The sequence below is a fragment of the Clinocottus analis genome, unplaced genomic scaffold, assembly GCF_023055335.1.
Source record: "Clinocottus analis isolate CAN_PGR_092001 unplaced genomic scaffold, fCliAna1.0.p SCAF_3, whole genome shotgun sequence".
Taxonomy (NCBI): domain Eukaryota; kingdom Metazoa; phylum Chordata; class Actinopteri; order Perciformes; family Cottidae; genus Clinocottus; species Clinocottus analis.
Window position 1 is genome coordinate 12,590,978 of NW_027176042.1, and position 24,083 is coordinate 12,615,060.

Genomic DNA, 24,083 nt, shown 5'->3' on the forward strand with positions numbered 1-24,083 from the left:
CCCTTGTCAACAAGACTGATGGAGGAGGAGAGGAGAAAAGAAGAGGTAGCGTTGATCTATAAACTGACTGCAGCTCAGAGTAAGATTGAAATGTATGAATGTATCTATTTATTTCTTGAGGATGAATTGAGATGGAGGGATGTAATGCAAGACAGAAGGAAGGTGACCATAAGCAGAAAATGACAAGGAGTTAAAACAAGTGATTTATTTTCACATCAGTAATACATTTTTTAGGCTATTGCGCCTATTGAGCTGCATTTGAGAGATTGATCAAGATGAGTATTTTCAAAGACTTTATTCAAACCAACAGGACAATGTGTTTATTCTAATTTGACCCACTGCAGATGAAACAGCAGTCTTACTACAAAACTGAAAGATTTTCTCTAACTCTCCATTATGATCAGGAGCCACCAGGGGGCACAACATGGAGCCTTTCACCTTGCAACTATGCATTGTTTTATCTAATTATTACAGTGCACACACACACACACACACACACACACACACACACACACACGCACACACATGCACACAAAATGAAATGAGAAAGCTGATATGTATAATGGCGTATATGGATGATTGGTCTTGATTACTTATGATTAACTGTCTGCTATTTGTGTGTTTGCATGTGTGTGCAAGTATATGTGTAAGACAAAGAAAAGGGGGAAAGGAGCTCGTTGCTGCAAAACAATAATTAAGGCCGGCATGATCAAACTATCCTCAATGGAAGCCATTTTATTTCCAATGTGCACTTGTTTTAGTGAAGTCAAGCGCATCATGCACCTCCTTATCTGAGAACAACTGAGTCTCCTGTGTGTGTGTGTGTGTGTGTGTGTGTGTGTGTGTGTGTGTGTGTGTGTGTGTGTGTGTGTGTGTGTGTGTGTGTGTGTGCACATGATTACGGGCATGTCCCAGTCTGTGTATAAGTAGTGCATGTGAAATACCGTGGCTGGTCTGGAGTCTACCCACGGTGAGTCTGTGTCTTTAGATCAGAGCCTGCTGAGCCCCCTGTCTGGTTAATATTAGATACCGAGCTTGTCGGAGAGACTGACAGCTAACCGTGAACACTGCTAAAATAGGTGCAGCCATCCACACACTCACTGACAACACCACCTCCACACAAAGACACAAGCGTCACATATGCATGGCCAAAGTCAGCGCTTACGCACCGACTCTAAACTCCCAGAAAAGCCTTTGTGAAGCACAGCCAGAGAGGGAGCAGCCCGCCTGACGCCAACTCCAAAAAGCAGGTGAATGTGTCCTCTGTGTGTGTTTGAGTTGATAGTGGTGGCTGCAGGGCAGTTTTGTGGTATGACGACAGAGTAAAGCTCCTAACGGCCATCATCAGTGTGTCAGGCTTAGACACACTGATGCTAGAAAGTATGAGCAAGGCAAGGTGAGAAAAATGGCCTCTACAAAACTGGGTTTCTCTCTTATTAGTGTCAAATCATAAGCTTTTAGTTTCTCTCTATTAATACAGTTGGAGGCATGTGAGTAGACAGGTTTAAAAATCCATATCAACTCTCTGAACAACACGGTGACGTTTGATTTAAAAAACTAGGTAACACCAAACTGCGAGAGCCCCCTGCAGAGTCACAGTGACCTCTTTGCCTCATAGAGTGAGACATTTCTCTCATCTTACCTAAAACACATGTGAGCTGTTGTAGACAGTAGCCTATTTTAATGGATCATGGAGCTTAGGCCGGTAGGGGCCCATGCATTCTTGTAGGATCCCTTTTATGAACAGTTTCTGTTCTAATAATGTTGTACATGTAGTATCACTATAAAATCACCCTTTACATGTAAACAATGATTGCATGTAGACACAGCCTCAGCGTCCTCGTGATTCATTAAATTACAACAGAATATTAATTTTAATGTACAATAAAGATTCTCAAAATGTACTACGATAACAACTCTTACAAGCGGTATTTTCACGATCTATTTCTTTCTATTACTGCTATGGAGAAACGCTATAAATGTGGTTTCGTAAAAGAGAAGCAACTTAATAAACAAAAGAATGCTGATATATGGAGCTTCAACAGTCTGCTCGTGAATGTTTAGATATCTTATATCTTTTGTATAGTTTTTTTCATCTATTAGCTGCCACCTGCATGTAACTGATAAGTCACAGGAAAGCTTCTCTGTCCACACGGCAACTTAAAGAAAACTGACATGATTATCTGTGAGAATTGTTGTGATTACTTAGGATTTTCCGACAAAGTTTCTGGGTCTCGTCTTCATCTCCACCCTTTTGAAGGAGTAGCGTTCTCCAGTTCGTCCATCTGTCAGGATGTACCATGTCCCCCAGTATATCCCGTTGGTCACCCCACTGTAGCGCCCACGGTAATACCGTCCATTAAGGTTAGCTGCCAGGCAGGCATCGAACCACCAGCCTGCACCGTAGTACTGACCACAGTTTCCAGCTGCATAACGGTCGTGGTCTCGGTCCGCCGTGCTGAAGGCTCTGGTGTCGTGGTTGTAACGTTTGCTGTAGCTCAATGCATTACCTGCATCGCCAGAGTACTCCCGCGCTGTTAGGCGGTACCTGGAAGAAAGAGAAATAACATATGGCATATTTATGAGGGTTGTGCGTAACATCTGAATCCTTTTTTGTGTACTGGGGAACCAGGTGGATACACATCAAAACCTAATGACACACTTGATGTTTCCTAAAAGGACTATCTTGTCTTATCTTATCTTGCCAGCACTGTCAATACGACCTGATCAAACTACAACCAAATAATCCTAATGAAGCAAATTCTGAGTGTGTCCCAGTTATAAATCATAACCAAAACATTCATTTCTAAACTTTGATTGTTGCCCCATTTCAGGGGCTTAAAGATTTCACCACAAAGTGTGTGTTTGTGCCAGTGTGTCTCACCTCTGTGCCTCCGAGGCCACTTTGAAGTGGTTGTAGATAGCATGGCGTTTCTGCTGGTGCCAGTCCTCCAGCTCGATGCGAAGTTGGTGTTGGCCAGCGGAGGAGAGGGCGTGCAGCGCTGTGTTCCCCAGCCAGTGCTCTCCCTGCGGACTGCCAAAGCCCTCCCGGTATTCCTGCCATGTCCTGTTGAAGTCCAGCGAGCCGTCCCGACGATTCTGGATCACCGTCCACCCACCACCTGCCGTCTCCATGTCACATTTAGCCTAAGCCAAAACAAAGTCTTTGATATTATGAAGCCTATATTTTAGTGATCCACAGATAGCATACACATCCCTAAAAGAAGAGGAATAGGTTGCGGGTCTGTCTTTGTGTTTTATGAGTGTGGTGAATCTGAAGTACCTCCAACGCCGGCCTGTGCAGGTCGGGCTGGATGGTGTAGATTCCAGTCTCTTTGATGCCAAGCCTGTATATCTCTGCGCAGTCCTGAGGATGTAACCTCTCCAAGGGGGCAACTGAGAACCACACACAGTATATTTCTATTCAACTTAATAAGGAACAGCTTTTTCATGTGGGCCCTCCTGATGCCCTTACCTGTGGGTGGATATTGTGTGATGCTTTTCAGGAAAAGCAGCAGGTCTCTCTCTCCTTCTCTTCCCACGGCTGCACTCTCTGTCAACCCAGAGAGAGACGGAGTTATCAGTAAGACACACGGTTGGAATACAAATGTTGCCTCTCTGTACTACACAGAGAGGTTCAAAATCGTATGATGTATCTTCCTTACATATGATCCATACAGTATGCGTGTGTGTGTGTGTCTTTGTGTACTCGTAAATTCAGTTTTTCTCATCCTTCTCAGTGCAGTTGAATTCCTATGCACTCACCTATGACCGACACTTAGCAGGCCTCATTGAGGTTGTGTTTACTATGAGTGGGGGAGTGACTTTGCTGGCATTTCTTTGTGTGTGTGTGTGTGTGTGTGTGTGTGTGTGTGTGTGTGTGCACGCGTGTGTGTGTGACTATTTGTCTGTGTGTCGCAGAGGTGGAGGATATAAATGTGAACGACTCACCGAGTCGTTTGGCCATCGCCCCAAGGGCCTGGCTGTGACAGTGGAGGTCACACTCTGTCAGCACAGCTGCCATTAGTGCCAAGATGGCTCCTAGAGAGTTGTTCTCCTGGCCCCCGTGACTCCAGGGGCCTCCTGTTTCCTGGAGAGAGCGCATGCAGCGCTGCAGCTGAACAAGACGCTCTTTGACGCCTCCAGTCTGCAAAGACAGGGCTTACAGGTAATTCTCGACAAGAATCCTCTTTATTCACCAAAGAAGATTCATGTCTGTTGTTGAGTGAAACAATACTGAGATATTAAATAACACAAATGAAGCATGTGCATTATCATGCATCCTACTACCGTTTGAAAGGAAAACTCATAGCTCAGTAGCATGTTTTGTGCCACACTCAATCTGTCTCTCACACTTACATCAGGCATTGTAGTCATGTCCCTCACACACACACCTGTTGCGCCATGAGCTCAGCACAACCATATGATGAGGACATTTTTAAAGCAGACCTAATTTTATCCCTCCTTTGATTGCTGACTGTCATTGCTCCATGTCTGTTCGGTGGTGCCAAGTTTAGTGTGCCGACTGTCCCGTGAGAAAGGACCTGCTGACCTGTGCCAGATAGTACGCTGTTCGGTCTCCCTGAAACACGTGCGGGAGTAGACAGGGTGTCTGAATCATCTCACGATTACATGTATAGGATTAAAAGTTGCATTATCTGGCTTTTCTTAGAGTAACATTTTAAGACGTGTAAACAATACATCTCATTGGGACTGCCACTACACTGTAGGTGATGTCACTCACCTTAGGCTGAACCTGGGGAAGCTCGTGTCTGTGCTCCACCATCCGAGGAACGTCAGAGATGGCTGAAAGTGAAGCCCCCATCTTGCAGGCGGTTGTGCCAGTTTGACCCTCGCAGGCCCCAATACCCACTCCTGCTCCCGTCCTGGGCTGGATGGGTGCAGCCACCAGCATGTCTCTGCAGGGAGGGTGTGTGCAGTCCGGAGACACATCCGAAGACAGCAGTGCTCCCACATACAGGGACAGCAGTGGAAGTAAACTGAGAGAACCGAGTGAAACCATGGTAAAATGCAGAAATGCAGGATCGACCTGACCTTTGTCTTAAGCTCTTGAGGAGTGGTCCAGAAGGAAAACCTTCTTTCTCTGAGTTGCAAGTTGTTTGTCCTTTGTTTTTGATGATTCTTAGAAAACTTTTACTTCACTTTCCTTTATCTTAACAACTGTCTCTTCAGGTGGAAAATGTTTGCTGACCTGTCCTTTTTGTTTAGATCTTTCTATTGTCGTCCTCGTCTGTCTTGTTTTCTACTATTTGTGCTTCATTCATCCTCTTCTTCCTTCCTTTTTTCCTCAGTTCATCTCACTCCCCGTCACCCTCTTTCTTCTGCTCTCTGTCTGTTAGTGAGGTTGCTTTGGCTCAGATTCCTAGATAACTGCGGCACTCTTTGCTGTCTGACAGAGACTAATGCACCCACCCCCTGTTGCAGACACACACACACAAACACACACACACACACACCCACAAACACACACACACCCACGATCTGTCCATCTCATTAACTCATCTCATGCTCTCTCTCTTAGACTCCCACACAGCCACACACAGAGGTGCATGTTTACACACACAAACACACCCACCCACATGCATTGTAACATTAAGCAAATGTAAACCAGTCTTTCACAGATTAATTTACTTTTTTTTTAATGCTGTGGATGAGATCTTCACCTGCTTCACATGTTATGTGTTCATGCACGAATAATAACTTTTTATTTCTCGGAAGAATCCTATGCCTATTCTGAACAGACCTTCTTAGCTTTACCCCTTAAGGGGCATACACAGCAATGTTTGTGGAGATAGAAATGCAGCAGATGCCTAAAGTATGTAGCTCCTTCCCTCCTGTGCACCAGTTTCTAACTCACATGCTTTTGTGTCGCAGTGTTTGTGTTTACAAACGGAGGTCCAAAGAGACCATAAAGACTCTACATTCAATAGGAGCGTGAAGGCAGGAATTCCTCTATAAACACCAGTCATCAGGAATCTGCAAAGACACACTTCTACTAACAAGGAGCGCAAACACATCTATGAAGACACACTTACACATGAACATGGAGCAGGACAAAATCAAGATGAGGTCTTTTGAAATGGTTGTTCTGATGGGCCAATAGCAGCTGTGTTCTTTAGAAAAAAATGGGAGTTTCAATAAAGATGTTAAAGAAGATTCAAAAGAGAGATATAGATGTTTCTATATTTACACACTTTTCTTTTGGCACATTTTTGTTAGATATCAGTACAACACTGAGAATATGATCAAAAATAAAATCTCTATGAACGTAACAGTACTGAAATTCTCAAATAAGTAATTTTATTTGTATTTATTCATTGTTTCAACTGAAAAATAACTGTAAATGAGTTAATTTATATGACTAATGTAAGTGTGTTGTCTCTGGCTAGATGTTAGAAATGTGCCCTAAAAACAGAATATAACAACATATAAAGCCACTATATACGACATTATAAATATCACACACAAGATAGTAAAGCACACGTTAACCAAAACAGCCACAGTAAAAACAATGAACATCGTTGACTATTGTGAGTTATTCAGTTATTCTGTGTATACTTCTAATGTGTAGCAGAGGAAAAAACATTTTTTTAAATGTCAGGCATCTATTATTTAATCCTGAAGCTTTTGTGACTCAACCAAAAACTCATTTCAGATGTTGTGAATACAGTTCTCCTTTTGAAAAGATCTTGTGTGATTGTCTCACAGACGAGACATCATATTTATTAAATTAAAGTGCATCTTTGTATCATAATTATATGTTCATATATCAATACCACCTATTTGTTATCAATTTAATGTTCTGTAAAATGTTTGTTCTATTTTTGTGACGTGTCATGGTATCCTAAAATGTTTTTTTCATATTTTTTAGGTATACATAGTTGTGTGTTTTTCATTGGACAAGAAAACCAACATACCCTTTCTGTCGCATATGTCAGACAAGCATTTTTTAATGTATCATACATGACACACACACAAACTGTAAAGGCTGGCCTGCATGCTAATCTGTTTCTGTAACACTGTTTCTGTGCTTAGAGGAGAGGGACAGTCTTTCATGTATCAGACAGAAGCAGCTCATCGGGGCCTCATGGTGGCAACACCAGTTCATTTGATTCATTCATTCAAAGTGGGTTGATTCTGTCCTCTAGTGGTAGATACCCAGAGATCACCCTTTTGGCTTTGATTTGCTGCAATTACTCACACACAATCATATTGTCTTTCACTTGTTGTGTTGATCACATGCAGTTGAAAAAGCGTCACTTCTGGGGGTATAGAGCGGTGAAGTAGTGTGTACACACATATTTGTTGATAAAAATCATGTAATACGCTCAAAATCTCAAGAAGGTCAACAAATTGAGGTGGATTACTTAAGAACTGTTTTTTTAAGTCAAAAATTAAGTATCACCTGCTTTTAAAGCACAGATTTTAAGTGGAGTACAGTGTTGATGTGCAGTGCTACTCAGCCAAAGTCTACGTATATAATTATGACGATGTTGTAAAAGTTATCTCATTTTGAGCTCATGGCATAAACGTGTTAACAGACTTGTGTTTTAAATTGGGTGTGTGAGGTATGAAAACAGTGAGCATTTTGAAGGCAGGAGCATTGTGGTCATTGTAGGTAGCCTACCTGTGTTTGAATATATCCGCATCTGCTACTTTGATCTTGACCTATCTTTTATTTTTAATCTGTATTTTCTGAATCCTATATCATGAATTTGTGCAATAGAACGATTTTTACATCACATGTGGAGTGTCCAGATACAACTGAACTTCTATACTAATTATGAAATACTAGAAGTTAATATATCTTAACATGACATCTTTAACTGTGGCATTTATGGCCACCCCTAGGAAACTAGAACTGGGTCTGAACATTGAACTGTTTTCAAGGGTTCCTCTATCCACCAAAGACATTATTGCAATTATTTCAGCAGAAATAATACAAAAAGTGTAGTCTATGCTAAATCTAAAAAACAAAACAAAGTGGGCTGAGCCAGTCGAGGAGCTGCGTCTGACGGAGGACGCAGGGGTTGTTTTGCAGGAGGAAGTGAAAGGGGAAGAGAGACGCTGGGGGTAGCACACAGTTAGCTCGCTGGGAGACTAGCCTTGAAGAAAAGTGCCAAATTTACACACCAGCTGTAGATCATCTGCTTCGTCAATTTACGACAAGAGTGTTGTTGGTGTTCACGCAAAGGGCAACATCTTCGCCTCAGAATCTGAAACGTGGTATTGCCAAATTTAACGCTAGCTAACGAGTTCAGTGACAGCGAGCTAGCTAGCTAGCTAGCTAACGCAACGCCTAGTGAGCCAGTAACGCCAACTGCCCTGAACAATACCGCCCGTCCGCCCGCCGCCGGATCGATTCCCGTCGATAAAGTCGTCGTTTCGGTTTGTTACAAGTCGAAGGTAAGTTCTCAACACGACAACTGTGTTGACTGACTATATGCATGCTGTGTGCTCACTCATCAATTCAGCCAGTGTCACGTTAACGCTGTGACGTTAACGGCGAATGGTGCAATGTTGTTTAAGAAGCCGGTTGACAAAAACAAGGCCGGCCTGGGGCTCCTCTGGGTCGGCTCCAACGAGGAAAGAGAACCGGGGGAGACGAGGTCAGACAAGCCGTCGTAAATAACGTGTCAACTGTTGACAGACTGAATATCGTCTTTTCCCAATACTTCGGAGGAGTAGACAGTACGGGGCATACGATTATCACTTTTTGTGTGGTTTTATTGATCATGTCTCGAGGTGTCATGTTTGACTTGACTCCTGTCAACAGGCAGTCTGTCTGAGAGAGACATCCCGTGTCTCTGCCGGTGTGTTGTCAGGCAGACATCGTGACACCATGTTGTTCTCGGTGAAACTGTTTGGGTTATGACTCACAGATCACGCAGGTACATGTCCTTTTAGATTATTTGTTTAGAGGGACTTTGTACAACGCCCATTAGTCTTTTTCTAAACTTTCCGTGTTACCTGAAATCTATTGCTTTCCTCATTCCAGTTTTAACTTTTCCCCTTACTTCGTTTTCATTGTTTTTTTTAAATCATGGTTAGTTGATACAATGTAGATAGAGTATCATGACTGAAGTGCTATGAGATAGATATATATGTATATATATTTTATTCTTCCTCAGGTGGACATTTGTTTGTAGCAGCAGCAATCAAAGTTACAGAGTAAACATGCAAGTATTAAGTATGGGAAACACAATATATACAATAAAATAACAGAGCTTTATGATTTAGTTTTTAATGATTCATTGTAGTACTTTGCAACTGGTAACAATAATTTAGTTTCCCTCTTGGGACCTGCCTGCTAGTTGGGATCCACTCTTAATTTGACATGTAGTCATATCCAATGTCTTGACTTGAAATAGTTAATTTTTTTTTAGTGTAGTAGTGCCCCGGTTAATGGTTATGGCATAACCATAACATGCCTGCATAACAGCTATGCAGGTGTGTCACAGTTAACATTGTAGCATACACAGCTGTGTCTCACTTATTTTGCATAGTGTTTTATTCGGTAGTTCCACTGTACGGAGTTAAGTGGAGAGTCATAGATGTGTCTGTCGGCTCACGTGAAAAGCAGTCTGTTTGATACAATCCTAAAAAACCTCAGAAGGTTAACATTTTACTGTGTAAATGAAGATAAACAACTTAGATAAGCAACATACATTATTTTTAAATGATTTTTGTTTTGTTTATTGTTTTCTCTTATATCAACATGGTATTTAGACTTTACTCTTTTTGTTGACCCCTGGTCCACTGCACCTTTGCTTGTCACATGGACACTAACCAAGATGGTAGCTAACCAGGAAACATAAAGATGGTCTGATTTTATGTCTGGAGATCGGTTTGAGCATTTCAAAACATCTGAAGCAGTCCAGATCTATTTTTAGTCTGTAGTTTGTCTGTGGGTGTGCCTGCATAATCTATATCAGAAGTGATCTTTGCATTCCAGCTGCTTGTCCTGTGATTTACTGGCGGACCTTTACTTTAGTCCAACACTTTTGTTGTGAGTTGTTTTAAACTCATGCTTGTCAATATGATCCATTAACAGTTTAATATCAACTTGTGTATTGATTGCCAGTTGCCTCCATGAAAGAAAATTGTAATATTGGTGATGCCAAATTTTTACAGACATAGAAATACAGATATTTGCCCAGTGATCCTTTTGTGTTCTTAAATAATGTAAATAGATAGACTGTCCACAAAGAATAGATGGATGCAACATTAAATTCATATTAGTGGAGAAAAAAAACAACATTTCAGTACCAGACTCTCTGCAACACTACTCTAAACTATCTAACCATTTGCATGTTGAATGCAGGCTGATGTCAGAAACATGTTTGCACAATTATTTGAGCTATTGCAAGCAGAATTCAAAATTGACTAAACTGCACATGACTCGGCAGAAAGAACTTTGTTTCACAGAAAATTATGTCAAATGCATATTTTCAGACGCTAAATAATTATTTCAAATACATAAATCATTTCAGGTCAATTAACCAGTGCAGTGTCATTTTCATGAGTGCCATATCTTCAGGTATTTCCACAGGCAGTGCAGTTATTATAGAAATACTGTCACAGTTTCTGTCATCTTTACTAAGATTCATTCAGTTTTGAGCAAAATACTCTTGATAGTTGTATCAGGAAAGTCTGCCAATAAGTGTTGGTGCAGAATAACTGACTTAAGTAAGACGCATCCACCTGATTTTTGAACCTCTTGTCTAAGATGATGGTCATGCATGTATGTGCTTTTATCAATGTCCAATGCTCTGCTGTTTGTCCCAGGTTAAATACCTGAGTTGAGTTTCCAGTTTCTAGACTTTAGTTATGTGCTGTTGTTCATGCGTCTCCCGGCTAATCAATCGCTACCATATTGTTCACATTCTGTGCTTCACAGTATGGCGACCACAGGAGTGCTCTGCTCGTTCCTTTCAGAGAATATTCAAGTGTACTTTCCAGCTCCTGATGGAGCGCTTGTGTTTGTGTTTTCCAAGCTTGGTTTCAGAATCTGAATTCATTTTAAGGACTTGGGTTACAATAAAACCTGTTTGAGCTGGCAGATTGGCATGTCTAAAATATTTTTTGTGCATGATGATGTTTACTAACGTGAAGAGCTGAGAGGAAGTGGTCATGTGTTCTGTTGAACTTTGGTCAAACAGGTTATTGTTCCTCACTGCCAAAAAAGGTAGAAAGTAATAATGTAATGGATTTGTATTTGCAAACAATATTAGACCAACAAATACATTTGCTTATTTACTGTAAATACCAACTATATATTATTATGGCCAAAGTGACAGTTAAGATAACATATGTTGTATACTCAAAAGGCCGTGAGCACTTTCACATCACTGCATGCAGAATATCTCTCCTGGCGCAAGCAAAATTGAAGCTTTAATTCTTCTTGACTGTAAGTGGGCGGATCCGGTCCCAATTGTGTCTAAGTTTTTTAATCCTCGTCTTTGGATTGGCCGGATAGCACACCCGGCACAGACGAGAGGTGGTTTTCTCCTCGCGGCCTTCAATAATAAGCATATTTTGCAATTCTGCTCAAAGTGATGTGAAAGTGCTCACAGATTTAATTTGCGTGCGTTTCTGTTTGAGTTGCACGTACAAGACTTCTACACACGCACACGGACATCTAATTTTCATGGATTTGGACATTGATTTATCTATATATGTAATTCACACCTTCAGCAGGCTTTCTAAGTGTTTCTTTATTTTCTTTATATGTTGGACTATTTACCTGGCCCAGTTTAGGCAAAATTTGGGCCATAAGTCATATCCGAATAATGCCTTCTTTAATTTAACTTCCACACAGTTCATTTTGTAATATGAGTTCACTCTATGAAAACATAAGACATGTCATGACTCATGATGAAGGTAGGGAGAACAGTGTAGATATGTAGAAGTCAGAATAAATAATAGTAGGAGGGGCTAGAGAAGAGCCTCTGTCATCTGTCCGTATCAGACACCAATGGTCAGCTCATTTTATTTCCACAGAACATCAAGGAGTGATGTATAATGCATCTCATAGCGTTTTTCTGGTATCCTACAATTGCACTGTTAACTTACTCACTTGTGAAAAACTGGTCATATGAATCATTTCCTTGCTGCAATTCAGACATTTTCTAAATGAATCACATCAGCTAGATGGGTGTAATACATACTTTACTCACTGATTTGAAAACTCAAGAGATCGCTTCCTTAATTATTGTGTTAATTTATTGTGTTGTATTTGCAGTTGTAAATGTCCTCATACGTAAAAATGGTATCTGACTTATATCTAAATACAGGATGATTGAGATTGTATAAAGATCAACACATGCAGCGGTAGATTGTATTTGTGTGATTGCAATATCACCAAAAACTGCTCCACTTGGTTTGTAGTTCAGAGTTCGTCGTCGAAAGGGGAACTTCCTGGCGTGCATGAAAGAGAAAGATTGATGTGTTCCTCGTGATTTGTACAACAGCTTAAAAAGCACATGACTGGAATGAGTGGTATTCAAACCTGATTGAACCAGAGGCCTACAACAGATTTACCTTTTGTATCAATTTTATTGTCCCTGAACAATAAGAAACTTGAGTTTGACTTGCAATGAAGGGGCTTGGAAGACATAGTTTAGTGCTGTCTGTATGCTAAACTTTTTGTCGTTCGTCTTTCTGCAGCTGTGGAAAAATGACATCCAGGAAGAAAGTGCTGTTGAAAGTCATCATCCTGGGAGATTCAGGGTGAGTCACGACATGGGATTTATCTCTCCTACATGTACAAAAACAGCAAAGGGTATGAAATAATCAGTTTAGTTAAATGCAAAGGTATCATTTTAGATATGAGTCAAATCATTGAAGACTGTTCTGATTAGTGTTACTTCCTTGTTAGAAGTTATTACTTTGTCATACAACTCCTGGCTGAACAGCTCTACTGTTTTTCAACCACATGTTTTTATCTGCAGACCTATGAGACATACTCACTGCCATTACCTTTCATGCTAAGTACTGTTTGCAAAGACTATTGTATTCAAATACTATCACAAGAGCACTTGAGGTTTCACAGCATTTGTTAAAAGATTGAATAAATGTTTTATTATAAGTTACTCAAGCTGTGGCATATTCTAAAAATCTGTTTTTTATTTTTGTTGTTTCCTCTTCTGACTATGTGACAATGTTTTCTGTGACATATTCCTACATTTAAACTGTAGCTTGGTAATGTTTTCTTTATGGCTAAACACAATGGCAACAGCAATGTGAAAGTGATGGCCAAGAGAGTGAAAACATTTACTGTTCTAAAAGTCAGGAAATTGCAAAACTTGACAATATTGCAGCTTTTTAGCCTTTAAGAATGGTAGATTAAGCCACAATATATTATGAAATTACTAATCAAGATCCTAGACAGTATCCCTCACAAGATTGGACCTCTACAGTGCAGTATAAGATATTTAAAAGTACAAGGTTTAACTTAATGTATGGTCCCTGTAGCCCCTTACTTTCGGTGCCCATCAGACCCAACATCTTCAGCGGAGATGGCAGCCTCTGACTCAAAAAACATTTATCTGCTTATGTATTCTTGTTTACAATCATTTACATTATATGTTTAGAAATATCAAATGTGTATGGAAGCTGACAAAATAGGCCACAATTAAAATATTAAGGTGGGGGAAAAAGGCACGATCAGAAATGTGGTGCACCTGAATGAAGAAGTTGAGCACAAAAGGGTAACCAATGTAAAAAGTTAGTCTGGAGCCAAGCACTTAATAGTTTCGGGCATTGATCCATTTACGCCTCCTGCACATACCAATCAGTGCTCTACCACCCACACAGATCGTTCCGTTATTGCACTGATTAAGGATCAGGTTGAATTAGCTGGTGCCGTTTTCAACCTATTGCTTTATAGGTGACATGGAAAACTCATAACCCAGTTGTAATTGCATTGTAATTGCATTGTAATTGCATTGTTGCATGATTTAAGTTGTTAAACTTGAAAGTGGTGAGCGAAATCAACTCATCTGTAATGCCTCTTAGTTGCACTTATTTGAGATGACATGGACATCCAATTCTGTCAAGTCGCATGAAACGATTTAACAAGTTTAAATGGACTATTGATTACATCCATATATGCCCCCCCCCCCACCCGCTCTAAATTTAACTAGGCAATCTAATTCCTGCCCATTTTATATAAAATGTCAGCCAAGCTGGACAACCTTTTAATTTGTTTCTAACATCTACAGTATCTGTTATTCTGCGGTCTCTTGTCTTCTCTTCTCAGTGTTGGAAAGACCTCCCTAATGAACCAGTATGTGAACAAGAAGTTTAGTAACCAGTACAAAGCTACAATAGGAGCAGACTTCTTGACCAAGGAAGTGATGGTGGACGACCGGCTCGTTACAATGCAGGTACCGTACAAGTTCAGCTGGCTAGGTTCCATCTTGGAGAATTCAACTTGTATTTTACAAGACACATACCACAGCATCAGAAATTTGCATCGTTTCCACAGTTATTTGTCACAGTCCTCTCAACTGCTTCTGTGATTTTGTCCATTTACTAAAGTGTTTGTCTCCTCGTGGTTGTCTAGATCTGGGACACAGCTGGTCAGGAGAGGTTCCAGTCTTTGGGTGTAGCTTTCTATCGGGGAGCCGACTGCTGCGTGCTGGTGTTTGATGTGACCGCACCCAACACCTTCAAGACACTCGACAGCTGGAGGGATGAGTTCCTGATCCAGGCCAGCCCTCGGGACCCTGAGAACTTCCCCTTTGTGGTGCTCGGCAACAAGATTGACTTGGAGAACAGACAGGTTGGTATTCGTGGACAACGGCTCCACGTTGATCTCATTTTAAATCCCACTATGCTTTTTTTTTTTTTTTTTAACTTCCATTTCATATGCCCATTTTTAATGACTATTGAGAGTGATGTTGAAAAATTCTGAGCGCAACAGCGTGCTGGTTTCGGTGGCTGGTGAACAGAAGGAATGAGAACTGAACCCTCAAAGACTAAGTGGACATCACGGTTATAAGCGAGTGAAGTGTTCGCAGGCTCAATCTGATGAGGACCGGTAGAGCACTTAATCTGCCACTTCGGGAACTTAATTTCTATTTGTAAAGTTTAAGACTCATAGTCATGTAGGTCAGTAAAGATAGGTGTTTATTACTCCCTCGAGTATGGCTCACTAACAGCATATTAGTAGTGTTTGATAGAACACAGAACTTGGTTGATCGGGTTGATCTTGCCAGCTCCTTTTATCCAACAGCTCTAACAGCTGTGGGCAGAGGCTTATGTTATGAGTTTGTCCAGTTCATATTCTCATGAACACGATTTCTCAGAAACACCTTGATAAAATTTCTTCAAATTTGGAGATCTGGAAATTAAACTTTCTGTCTTTTTAAAAAATGAGAAAAAAAACACTAATAATTGCAAAACATCTAGATTTGTCTCGGGGAAGCAAAATCCCAGATGGAAACAGTCAACTCTCCAGAAACAAAAACACGCTGAGGGATTATTTGTACGTTAATTCCAAAGTTATCCTAGGTCATTTGCAATGCAACCTGAATTCAAATGGTTAAATCCTACTTATTTTGTCTTTTATCTTCCACTTGACCCATTAAGCTATTCAATTATTTATTAATCGCAGAACATGCATCACTCTTATCACGTTACATAAAATGAAATCTTTACCATCATCAAACTTCATCCTATGCACTCAAAATAAGTTGGGTACTTATTTTCATACGGTGTGGGAGTGCACAAAGGTTGCAGAGTTCTGGAAGATGGAGGCAATTTCTTACTTGCCTTAATTTATGTTACCTAACGACAGCTTTTAGTCGTATAGACATAATGGAGCATAGATGTGTTTGGCGAGTTGGCATCTCTTGAGAGTCCAAAAGGATGGACGTTACAACTTTATTATTTATCTGGAAATACGTCTTATGGTGTAAGATGGTCTCAAACTACTTCACTCAAAAGAGAACAATGTGTAATAACATTAAGTTTAACATCTCTGACTCCTTTACAATGTTTTTATTTGTTTTGTCAAAAGATCCATGCTTGTATATTCCAGCTCAGTGTATTTATGCATCTCCTCTTCTTCAAACACACAGGTAACCACCAAAAGGGCTCAGGCTTGGTGTCAGAGTAAGAACAACATCCCCTACTTTGAGACTAGCGCCAAAGAAGCCATCAATGTAGAACAGGCATTCCAGACAATTGCACGCAACGCCCTCAAACAAGTGAGTTCAAGTTGCAGGAAATTTAAAAAAAGTGCAGATGTGTGCTTTGTTATTTGTATATTTTAAAGCACACATCTAAATGATTTTAAAAACAGTCTTAATTACTAAGTCATTTTCTCCCATTTTTGATTTTCTTTTTCTTTCTTCTGCTGCCTGGCAGGAAACAGAGGTGGAGTTGTATAATGAATTCCCGGAGCCCATAAAACTGGATAGGAATGACAGAGCTAAACCTTCAGCAGAAAGCTGCAGCTGCTGAGGGACAACTTGGACCATCTTCTCTCTTGGCTTTCTGAAACACCCTGTCACCGGTTACATCACCTGCACCTTGCTCCCTGGAAGAGGACTTCCTCCTTCACGCCACTGTTTATTCCATCGACACAAACCCTCACGCAGTACACTGCACATGGATGTACCCCCAGCCCCTCGCATTACACAAATTAATACACTAGCGTACCCTCGCTGATAAATCCAGTGCCCAAAGATCAAACAAGAGAAAAATTACACCCCTTCTGACCACAGAGTCCCCGACTTGATAGTGAGTGATCTCCTGTCCAGCCCACCCATTTTTCTGACTTTGGCCCCTGACACTCACACTGAGGGGGAAAGATGGAGCCATGTCCAAAGAGTTTAATTGGAAACTCTAGATAGACTGGCTGAAGCGCTGTAATGTGAGATGATGTTTGCTAATCTCAGCATCCCAAGTATCTTATTCTCTCTTTATGTTTTCTCTTTGCTTTCTATTGCTTGTCTGTCAAACAAATAATCAAGTTGAACTATATATATTTTAATTGGCTGATGTTATTTCTAAAGCCTGAAAAACAAATGTTTTTTGCACTTTCTTTTTATGTTTTTGCCTTTAAATATTATAGAGGGATGACTGATTTTGGACAATGTCTGTTACCACATGCGTTTCAGCTTCAAATGATACACCTCCTCACTCGTTTTTCCTCTCAACAATATCCCCTGAGAATCTGTTGAACACTATGGTGATTGTACTGCCTTTTCCCTTCCAGTTTGTGTGTTAATGGGTTTATAACGGCCTCACACTGCAGAAGAAATGTTCCTCAGTAGACATTAAGTAAAAGCTGATAACGCAGTCACGGTGTAAAACATGGATTCATTCCTTGATATATTAATATTTGCCTTTTATGTAACATTACTTGTTCTGCTACTATTACTGCTGTATGTGTTATCTCCTTCATCAGACATCTTTCAACACTATGGAATTACTATACATGTCACCAACACAGCATACACCTGTCTTATGTCATGTCTTTGTTATTGCTGTTCTCTCTATCTGCTTGTAGCTCAGGTCGGCTAAGTACTTCATATTTTTAACGGATTGTGCATTACGGTGTATAGATGGTAAAGGTAAATGGCAGATGGATCCAACTGAAATGGATGTTCTCGCTTCCATTCAAAGAAAAGATCCAATGTATTGCCCAGGTATTACTCTTTCTCCTTATAGAATAAAATCACTGCAATGCCAATGATGTTGTCAAAGAAAATTGGGACGTCAAATAATAAATCTCTTGAATATATCAATGGTGTAGCATTATGTGTCTCAATTTGTGTTTGACTGTGTGGTTAATTTCATTATTATTCTATAAGTTAGAGCGTCTTCTGTATGTTAAAACTGCAGTGTTTTAAAAAAAACGTTGATGCCGCCGCACAAGTGCTTTCACTTATTTTGCCAGACTTGGGCTGCAGTCGAATAGTCAAATAATCACCTCCTAACGTCTAACCCTAAGCACTTGTCCTTGACCTCTGTGGAAATGTCAAGGAACGATGGCAAGGAGAATTCATGAGGAGTTAGGAAAAGACAACCGCAGTGTTTAGAGAATCCGACGTCATGCAGAGTATTTTAATAACCCGGTTCATGATTTTATTTTATTAACCAGGTCGGAATAGAAATGAATGAAGGATTATGAAAGTGAAACCAAGTACAAAGCTACTAAACTGTCTCTGTTCAGTTTCAAACATGCTGTATACATTATCCCACTAACAATGAGTGTCAGATGTGTGTCTCACATTCCTTTATGTTATTATGGTTTATATGCAGATTCTAATCTGATCATAAAAATATGCAGACAACAGTTTCCAAAACACCACACAACTTGATTGTAATTAATTGTAATGTAACAAAATAGTTGATTAAAAAGATGATAATTATAAACATGAGTCAGACTGAAGAGCTCATTCAGTTTAGCTCTTTAATTAAAGCTTCTTTAACTGAAGTAAAATAAAAGAATGAGGGCTGAGGCTGCAGTTCAACACCTGAGAGAATATCAAATACAGGAGCTTGATCACTTCACAGCCGTGTTTAGCAACGTAACATTCATAGTTTTCCAGCCAATTTAACAGATTATTGAAAATATTTCCAAATCACGCTAATTATTATTTACATGATCTGCGTTTGTCGGTCATGATTGTTTGTTCAGGTGAATGGCTGAATGAAAGTCACTCTAAATGTTGTTGCCGCAAGGGATTGTGGGTCGGCATTATTTCCTTTCCTTTTGTTAAGGAAGTTCCAATGGTTCCTAAGCTAAAGGAGCTAAATTAGGAGGCATGAAGCTCCTTTGGGATTAGAGAATTTGACCGGCACTTATCATGGCGGCCACTTAGGTACTTCTGCTGCCTTGCTTTCTGTTTCTGTAGGTTGTCTCTTAATGTCTAGGGCTGTACCCCTTTGATAAAGAATGCAGATATAGCTACTGGTAATACTTATGCCTCTACAGAAGTCACTACTAGTAATAATTATAAGCAACAACATTTGTTTATTGGAAAGGTTGGTGTACCCATTGTGCTTACCTTCTGTAATATTTTTCACACTATCTTACAATTCTGCGGATGACAGGTTATCTGCCAGGGATTATCTGCAAAGTTAATACCATTAAGCCAAACCAATGAGGACAACATTTGATATTTTTAAATATTTTATTTAATTATAAAAGTGTAAAAAAAAAATGGATATATGGAACATGAAAAACAATTGTAAAACTGGTCAGAACAAGTAAGATCGTAGAATGAGAATGTTAAATAAGGAAATCAAACATGTTTTTTTAAATAGGGCCAGGGGTGGCTCATATCTGAGGGCTCAGATGAGGCTGACTCTGGATCCATGTTGAAAAGTTGTTTATTAAGGCTGTCTGTCGCATGTTAAGGCAAAACAGGCAAGGCTACTGCTACCTGCATTGATTATATTGTCTGCACTTCATTTAGATGTCTTCCATAAAAAAGGTCTTCCCATGAATGCTCAAGCTAAATCTGCTATCCTTCACTTTCGCCCAACTATTGAGTTACTAAATTAACATTGACAGTATTTCGAAATACGTAGGTTATTATCCCATTACAACTTTATCCACTTGAGAATTGATGACAAGCCTTTAACAAAACTGCACAATGTGGTCTAAGTGCTGTTTTAGAATGTAAAGTTCTTGCTGGCTGGATTACTACGTGTTATAAGTGTCCCTTCAGAGAGCTACATGTTTAAACTTGAGAAAAGTAATTTCTGGTACACTGCCAAGCACTGACATCTAAAATGAAAAGCTGACTCCCAAACATCCTTCAATTTTTAATTTCAGAATAATTTATCTATGTGCAAGCCTACTACTCAAACAAACTCAAACTGAAAAGTTCAATAACATGTTCAACAAATATTTGATTAGAGTAATAAGCAGGTAGACTGGTATTGCACGTTTTGTCTCCAATGTTATTCTGTGAAAGGAAAAGACGGGATTATTCCGCTTTTTCTTTCATTATTACTGAAAAGCTCACATTTTGAAATGCTGATTCACAATTAGTTGGAGCGTAGGTTTTATTTTTCAAATATCGGTGTTTTATTTGTCATCTTGCTAATTGTGCCCAAAACCTGAATCCCCTCGGAGGCGGAGTTGAGTTCCGGTTTGTTCTCGGAAAAAACCCTGACCGACAAGTGCAGCTACTTCCGCCTTTAGCTGCGTCCATTCAACAGAGAAATGGTAAGAGACATTTAGACGTAATGTGCTGATAAAACCGACACAGTTACAACATAACAAATTCCTGACCTTGCTGACATGAGCCCTGCTTCTCGGTGACGCTGCGTTCACGCGAGAAGCCGCGGCTCGTGTTTAATTTTGGCTTATTTGGACTAGCTAAGCAGGTAGTTAGCTAGCTAGCATGCTAACGCTAGCTGGTCTGTTTCCAAGCTGAATTATTTGTATTATAGAAGTATCATCCGAGTTAATACAACCCTGCTGCTTCACTGTGCAGTCATATGTTTGCTACGATGAGGTGTGAGATTGACCTTAGCTCGTCAGTAACATGCAGTGGCTCAGTAATGATGGACACAGCTGTGAAACCAGCTAGCTCTGGACCCAAATTAAGTGATACACTCGGTGATGCTGTGCAGCCCTGTCTGGAGCTGTATAGTCCATCATGTGTTGTTTTTAGTGACGTTTGGCAGATTGTCGTGGACTCATATTTATCGTTTAATGCTGAGGGGATTGTTTTACATGACAAAATGCAGGTCGAGTAGACAAAAAAATGAGGTTTAAAACCAGAGTGAAAGATGGTTGAGTAGGTTCTTTGCATACAGCATGTCTAGGGATACTGGTCTCTCTCACACACACACACACACACACACACACACACACACACACACACACACTCATACTGTACACATACACACTAACACTGTATGTACACAATACACCCACCAAGGGAGAAGTTGATCGATTCAGTTGATCAGGTTGTTTACAGAATCAAAGATGCATACACAGACAGAGACTCCTCCCATCTTAATTAAACATATACTTCTGTATACACATATCTTCTTCTACTGTCTGGACAGGCTATGCAGTTGTATAATTGCACGTTAATCTGAGTCCAAATTTTGTGAAATGTGATATATGGAGTTAGACACTTCTAAAATTAGGAACGTTCAAAAGGCTTGTAGCCAGGATTATTCACATTCTTGATGGTATTTCACTAAGTGGTTATAATTCGTTATAAATCCAACAGGCACAATCTTTTTTTTCCGGTTGAATGTGAATGTCTCATAGCAAAGTAGTCTCCTGGTGGTGGGGAAGACGACACGTTTTTTTTTTTTTTTTAATCATTTCTGCCACTTTTGAATTAAATCTGATAAACAAACTATAAAATTATACACAGACTCTATAGATTCATTGTGATTGACTGTGTCTTTTCGCCTGTTAAAATAAAATAAGATAAGATGAGATAGTCCTTTATTAGTCCCTCTGTGGGGAAATTACAGTATTACAGCAGTCCTCATTCACAGATCAAGTAATATAAGTAAACAGTAGAACAGTAATAAAAACACAATTTAAAAATCAGACAGTAAAACACAAAAATAGAAATATACAAATGGAATAAAATAAATAGTAAAAAAAAGAAGTGTAAAAGTGTAAGTATTGCACCAAAAGTGTTCATAGTGTTAAAGTGTTAACAGCCAGTCTGCTGCTTGTACGTCAATCGACACTTCAATAACCAGTGTGAACCCGGAGTTACTAGACCGGCTCACGGTTTAGTACACTCATAATCATCATAGCATCTCTCATATTATACAGTAGAGCCTGAGATTTTTCCAAATATTGTTTTATGTCAAGAGCATTTTCATAGCATCATAGAATTCAGATGAATTGCTGTTTGGGTCATGTGAAGTGTCAACAAAAACAACCAGAAGGAGACGCTAGGTTGAGACTTAAGACAGTCAATGCCATTAATACTGGAGACTGATCAGGTGCAGGCCAGTCATACCTGCTTCTAGATTAAGACATTCTTCTTTAGGAATGTTTCTCATCTCCTCTTTCTCGCTTCCCTCCCTTAGACAGCTACCTTGCGCCCATATCTCAATGCAGTTCGTGCTACCTTGCAGGCCGCCCTCTGCCTGGAGAATTTCTCCTCGCAAGTGGTGGAGAGACACAACAAACCAGAGGTGGAAGTGCGGTGAGTCTGTCAACGCAAACGCATGTACCATGACCTGTGGGCGGTGAGCAACATCTAGCGGTGCATTAAATCTGACTTTCACCTCTACCTTCCAGTGGAATGACTGTAACCAAATGAATTGTGTGTTTCTCTCGGTTATAGAAGTAGTAAAGAGTTGCTCCTCCAGCCTGTGATCATCAGCCGTAATGAGAAGGAGAAAGTTCTGATCGAGGGCTCCGTCAACTCGGTCAGAGTCAGCATCGCTGTTAAGCAGGTCGGTCGGGCTGCTGTCTGGGTGCCAATGGTTTTGTTTGGTCCCCAACACACAACGGGTGGTTGCTAAACAATTATACATGAATGTGATTGATTTAAAACTGTATGTGTAATACTGACCAATTTTCTGCTGCTGCAGGCAGATGAGATTGAAAAGATTCTGTGCCATAAATTCATGCGTTTCATGATGATGAGAGCGGAGAACTTCTTCATCCTGAGGAGGAAACCAGTGGAAGTAAGTGCGCGTTGAAAGTATGTCACATTTCCATATACTAATTCAGTGAAGGAAAATCACTCAAAACCGCCTGATAAGCAATACATTATCATGTAAAAGATAATGTGCGAAAAACACATGTTTAATAGTGATAATAATATCAAAAATGTGCTTTGTTAATATAGTGTCCTGAATGACCTTGAATTGTTTGAGCTACGCTTCAGATACTAGAGAAGAGAGCAGAAACAAAACAATGTTGTTCAATTGACAGTTTTCATTTTATATTTAATTTTACAAATGTTTCCTGAAATATTTCGAAAATGAATTGTCGAAAGTAGTGGGATTCTTGTTTTACATTCACGTCAGTTATTGATGTTTAAAGTTGAACTTCCTCCATCTTGATTTCACAGGGCTATGACATCAGTTTCCTCATCACCAACTTTCACACAGAGCAGATGTACAAACACAAACTGGTGGACTTTGTCATTCATTTCATGGAGGAAATTGACAAGGAGATCAGTGAGATGAAGCTGTCCGTCAACGCCAGGGCTCGTATTGTTGCAGAAGAGTTCCTAAAAAATGTAAGTTTTTAAGTTTTTTTTTTTTTAATTGTCTGTGTTTTAATGCTTTCATTGATGCAGTATTATGTAGTTTTAGTATTTTCTTTTTACCTTAGTGTCTGTGTTTTGTATGGTAGGACTTTGATTCATGTCATGTATTATGTTATTATTTTAGGGCTATAATATTCTTAATGTTGGAGGGGATTGAAGTTACTTCATTAGTAGAACCCAGTTTATGTACTTTCTTCTGTCTTTTAGATTTACTTCGACATTGTTTTTGTTTTTATTTACTCTTGCAGTTCTGAAAGAGAGAGAACACCGGGAAAAACATTTCTTTTGCAATCTTGGCCGTCACTGTGGAGCTTTCATATCACAGAGCCGAGAGGAGGAAATCCGATCAGCCACGACAAGTCGAGAAACATAAGACACAAACAGGGTTTTGGCCCTTTAACCTTAACATGCCCTGTTGCCCAAAAATATTGATTTTTGTACATAATGAGTTATTGCACCAAATATTCATTTCTGCCTTTAGAACATTAGAAGTCAGGGCAGGTCCTTAAAAACCTATTTGTAATCAATATTCACGAGCACAGGGTAAAACAGATTTTATATATATATATATATATATATATATATATATATATATATATATATATATATATATATATATATATATATATATATGATTTGAACATAAATTTAATTTAGCTATGTTTTGTTATGACTGACTTTAAACGAGGGCAATCAATTGGTGCGTGTATGATGGAAGATTTTCTGTTGATCCGCTATATTAGTCAAAAAGTCCACAGAATAAATACTATTGTAGATGGAATTAATAAAATAAATATACTTGCTTAAAGTGAAGATAAATAA

The 24,083-nt window shown here is 39.6% G+C and overlaps 3 protein-coding genes across 3 annotated transcripts; 2 read left to right on the forward strand and 1 right to left on the reverse strand.

Annotated features, from left to right (window-relative positions):
* Window positions 1-2,205: 2,205 nt before the first annotated feature.
* Window positions 2,206-5,023, reverse strand: si:ch211-157b11.8 (fibroleukin). Its single transcript, XM_068593383.1, has 6 exons — window positions 4,745-5,023; window positions 3,952-4,147; window positions 3,476-3,553; window positions 3,284-3,396; window positions 2,885-3,147; window positions 2,206-2,548 (listed from the first exon to the last, which is right to left on the reverse strand). The coding sequence occupies exons 1-6, from the start codon at window positions 5,021-5,023 to the stop codon at window positions 2,206-2,208; spliced, it is 1,272 nt and encodes a 423-aa protein (XP_068449484.1).
* Window positions 5,024-8,075: 3,052 nt separating this feature from the next.
* Window positions 8,076-17,779, forward strand: LOC137796771 (ras-related protein rab7-like). Its single transcript, XM_068594884.1, has 6 exons — window positions 8,076-8,427; window positions 12,691-12,753; window positions 14,285-14,411; window positions 14,591-14,809; window positions 16,110-16,238; window positions 16,399-17,779. Exons 2-6 carry the CDS (start codon window positions 12,701-12,703, stop codon window positions 16,492-16,494), a joined length of 624 nt encoding a protein of 207 aa, XP_068450985.1. The 5' UTR covers window positions 8,076-8,427; window positions 12,691-12,700; the 3' UTR covers window positions 16,495-17,779.
* Window positions 17,780-20,145: 2,366 nt separating this feature from the next.
* arpc4 (actin related protein 2/3 complex, subunit 4) lies at window positions 20,146-23,809 on the forward strand. The gene is made up of 6 exons (XM_068594528.1): window positions 20,146-20,218; window positions 22,066-22,184; window positions 22,326-22,437; window positions 22,576-22,671; window positions 23,061-23,231; window positions 23,510-23,809. The coding sequence occupies exons 1-6, from the start codon at window positions 20,216-20,218 to the stop codon at window positions 23,513-23,515; spliced, it is 507 nt and encodes a 168-aa protein (XP_068450629.1). The 5' UTR covers window positions 20,146-20,215; the 3' UTR covers window positions 23,516-23,809.
* Window positions 23,810-24,083: the final 274 nt, after the last annotated feature.

Bases quoted from the DNA above. Each gene is read 5' to 3' on its own strand.
- si:ch211-157b11.8 (XM_068593383.1), bottom strand. From the start codon at position 5,023: ATGGTTTCACTCGGTTCTCTCAGTTTACTTCCACTGCTGTCCCTGTAT. The intron at 4,148-4,744 runs GTGAGTGACATC...CTGTCTTTGCAG, and splicing joins TTCCCCAGGTTCAGCCTAAG to ACTGGAGGCGTCAAAGAGCG. The intron at 3,554-3,951 runs GTGAGTCGTTCA...CTGGGTTGACAG, and splicing joins GGCGATGGCCAAACGACTCG to AGAGTGCAGCCGTGGGAAGA.
- LOC137796771 (XM_068594884.1), top strand. From the start codon at position 12,701: ATGACATCCAGGAAGAAAGTGCTGTTGAAAGTCATCATCCTGGGAGAT. The intron at 14,412-14,590 runs GTACCGTACAAG...GTGGTTGTCTAG, and splicing joins ACCGGCTCGTTACAATGCAG to ATCTGGGACACAGCTGGTCA. The intron at 16,239-16,398 runs GTGAGTTCAAGT...GCTGCCTGGCAG, and splicing joins CACGCAACGCCCTCAAACAA to GAAACAGAGGTGGAGTTGTA.
- arpc4 (XM_068594528.1), top strand. The intron at 22,185-22,325 runs GTGAGTCTGTCA...TCTCGGTTATAG, and splicing joins AAACCAGAGGTGGAAGTGCG to AAGTAGTAAAGAGTTGCTCC. The intron at 22,672-23,060 runs GTAAGTGCGCGT...TTGATTTCACAG, and splicing joins TGAGGAGGAAACCAGTGGAA to GGCTATGACATCAGTTTCCT.